The sequence below is a fragment of the Marmota flaviventris genome, chromosome 1 (assembly GCF_047511675.1).
Source record: "Marmota flaviventris isolate mMarFla1 chromosome 1, mMarFla1.hap1, whole genome shotgun sequence".
NCBI classification, from domain to species: Eukaryota; Metazoa; Chordata; class Mammalia; order Rodentia; family Sciuridae; genus Marmota; species Marmota flaviventris.
In genome coordinates, this window is record NC_092498.1 from 214,646,312 (window position 1) to 214,649,625 (window position 3,314).

Below are 3,314 nucleotides of genomic sequence, written 5' to 3' on the forward strand. Positions count from 1 at the left end.
AGCAACACCGGAGCCTCCTCCCAGAGACGATCTTCCCTGACCAGGATCCATTATCCCTCTGGTCTGTCTGCACGTCCTGAAACAGATTTTCCATCTTCAGTATTCAGGTAAGATGTTCAGCTTCTTTCCTCTTGAAACCAGAAAGGGAGCACAAAGTCCCCTAGTTAATGCTCTAGGAATGAGGGAAGATGTGTTTTGAGAATTTCATCCTGGGGAAGCAGGAGAAAGCATGTGCAGGAGACGATTAGAAACAGGATCCATGCCCAGCAAGTCAGTATCCACCCCTTAACCCTTCCCATAGGCCCTCACATGATGTCATGAAGCGCCTGTTCTTCCACTGGGTGCACAAGCACATGGGCCATTTCCTTCAGGCAGGAAATCTTCCCTTTCTCAAAGGTGATGACTCTTACAAAGCACTCTGACATTTACTCAAAGTCTTCTTTGGTGTTGGGTGTATTAGCCTATGACCGCTATGTGGCCATCTGCAATCCCCTGAGGTACACATAACCACCTACCACAGACTAGTGGCTTTGCAACAGAAGCTGATATTCTCAGAGTTCTAGATGCTATTGCGCAGAGGTCAAAGTGTCTCAGGAATGGTGTTCAAACACATTCCCACGTTGGGCTGCTGCCACAGATCTATGTATATTCACCACCTTGTTTGCAACAGATTGATCAACATCATGGAAGCTAGAAACCACACAGCTGTTTCAGAATTCCTTCTCCTGGGACTGACAGACGACCCAGCCCTGCAGCCCCTTCTCTTCAGCCTGTTCTTGTCCATGTACCTGGTCACCATCCTGGGGAACCTGCTCATCATCTTGGTGGTCAGCTCTGACTCTCACCTCCACACCCCCATGTACTTCTTCCTCTGCAGCCTGTCCTTTAATGACATCTCCTTAAGCACAACCATCATCCCCAAGATGTTGGTGAACATCCTGAGACAGGATCAGAGCATCTCCTACACGGGATGCCTCTCCCAGGTCTGCTTTGTATTAGTGTTTGTTGGTATGGAGAATTGTCTCCTTGCAGTAATGGCCTATGACCGCTATGTGGCCATCTGCAATCCCCTGAGGTACACAGTCATCATGAACCCCTGCCTGTGTGGACTGCTTTTGCTGTTTTCCTTATTCCTCAGCTCTGTGGATGCCCTGCTGCACAGTCTGATGATCCTACGGCTGTCCTTCTGCACAGACTTAAAGATCCCCCACTTCTTTTGTGAACTTGCTCCTATCATCAAGCTGGCCTGTTCTGATACCTTCATTGAGAACATCTTGATTTATATTTCATTTTGCATCTTTGCTGGTGTTCCTCTCTCTGGGATCATTTTCTCTTACATTTACATTGTGTCCTCTGTCTTGAGAATTCCATCATCAGAAGGAAAGCATAAAGCCTTTTCCACTTGTGGGTCTCACCTGTGTGTTGTCTCCTTGTTCTATGGGACAGGATTTGGGGTCTACGTTAGCTCTTCATTAACCGACTCACCCAGGAATTCTGCTGTGGCTTCAATGATGTACACTCTGGTCCCTCAGATGCTGAACCCCTTTATCTACAGCCTGAGGAACAGGGACATGAAGGAGGCCTTCAGAAAACTCCTTTGACAGACAGTTTCTCATCTATGACATGGGGTCTCCAGAGGAAGTCAAGTGACAGTGTTCCTGCTTAGCTCGAATACCTGACGCTTTGTCACTATGTCCTTCTAAGATGTTGAGATAACACAATGACCACTTGCATTTTAACTTGGTTGAGACCTTACTTTTCAGGTGGTCTAGGTTGGTGATGTTTGATTTATGTTTTCCATTCTCTAAACACATTTCCTTGTTCAGGTTTCACAGAAGTGGAGTCTAAAACAGGGGTTCCAGTTGTAGTGAATTTCTCTGTGTTGCACCCTCAGTAGATGGCACATTAGTGAAGCAGAACAGGGAAAGAATGGACACAGGAAAGCGTGGTCACATCTGCAGAACAGCTTCCCCTGGAGCTCTTGTCCAGGGCCATCCCAGCTGCCTTCCACTGTCGAACCTGCTGTGAGACAAAGGGGTGCAAATTCGTAACCCAGGAAGCAATTCCTTGGACCTTTTAGTAAACTTACCCCACCCTCGTAAATTCCTGGTGGTCCACATCTTCCCTGAAGTATTCCTTTACCCTGACAATCTAATGGGCCTTAGTGAGCTTCAACACACACATTGTCTATCTGAGTAACTGGCATAATTAAATGATCAGTGGTTTGAGATGACTGTGACATAGTAGAACATTTAAATGAAGATGATTTCTATGCTAATAAGAAAAGAATACCATGCATATGACAGCTCTACCAATGAAGAGAGTCACCTTCCACTCCTAGATCCTCAGAGTCTGGGAATGCACTGGGACAGATGGTGGAGCTTCATTCAGATCCCCATGAAGTGGCCTCATCCTAGCACTTGTTCTGTTCCTGTCCCCAGGCCATAACTGCATGGGCGATGTCACATCTGGACAGGATGCCTGAGGTGACACTCTGAGAGTCTGCTCCTGGTGACTTAACTAGGAAGTCATGGGTTATGGGTCAGTCACATTGTATCCTTGAAGTGGACTGAATGGTGGCCATCAAAATATCCTCGATCCTGTCCTGTTAACATGCAATATATTTGGGATAAAGGTGACTGTTACTTGCTTGGAAGAAGGGGATTTGTAGAGCAGGAGCTTTTACCTGATTCTGTGGACAGGCTGTAAATGCAATCCTGTGTTTCCTTATAGCGGAAGCAGAGCACACACTGCACACGGGAGGCACTGTGACCAGAGGTGGGAGTTGGATGGATGGAGTCACTATTGATGCCAGTGTGTGATCACTTAGCCCCACAGAGCTGTCATTTTCTTAGACTCTTATGGATTTGTAAAAATCAATCCTTTATGTATCCCTCTTATTAAATAAATTAACTACTATTGAAGTTCAGATTTAATACGTGAATTCCATGACTTCTTGTTAGTCCTGTGATTTTGCTTCAGAATCAGTCATGCTGTTGGGTGTGGCAGTGATTCATCTATTTTCAGTGCTCTGTAGTTGAATATTATGTGTGATGCTATTAAAATATGGAGCATTTCTGGCATTGATGTAATTTCAGTAATTTTTTTTTCCTCTTACAATAAAGCTACTTTAACATTCTCCTCTATGTCCTCTGCAGGAATGAAAACATAATTTTGTTATTGGGGTAAAATTATTGGATACAAAACAGGATCTTTTCACTTTGGGTTAGTTCCAAAAAGTTTTAAGTGCTTAAATCTATTTACCCCCACCCTTGGAAATTCCTGGTGGTCCACATCTTCCCTGAAGCATTCCT

At 45.0% G+C, this 3,314-nt stretch overlaps 1 protein-coding gene across 1 annotated transcript; it reads left to right on the forward strand.

The window, feature by feature from the left end:
• Window positions 1-680: 680 nt before the first annotated feature.
• Window positions 681-1,601, forward strand: LOC114107522 (olfactory receptor 7G2-like). Its single transcript, XM_027954937.2, has one exon. The coding sequence runs from the start codon at window positions 684-686 to the stop codon at window positions 1,599-1,601; it is 918 nt and encodes a 305-aa protein (XP_027810738.2). The 5' UTR covers window positions 681-683.
• The last annotated feature ends 1,713 nt before the right edge of the window (window positions 1,602-3,314 follow it).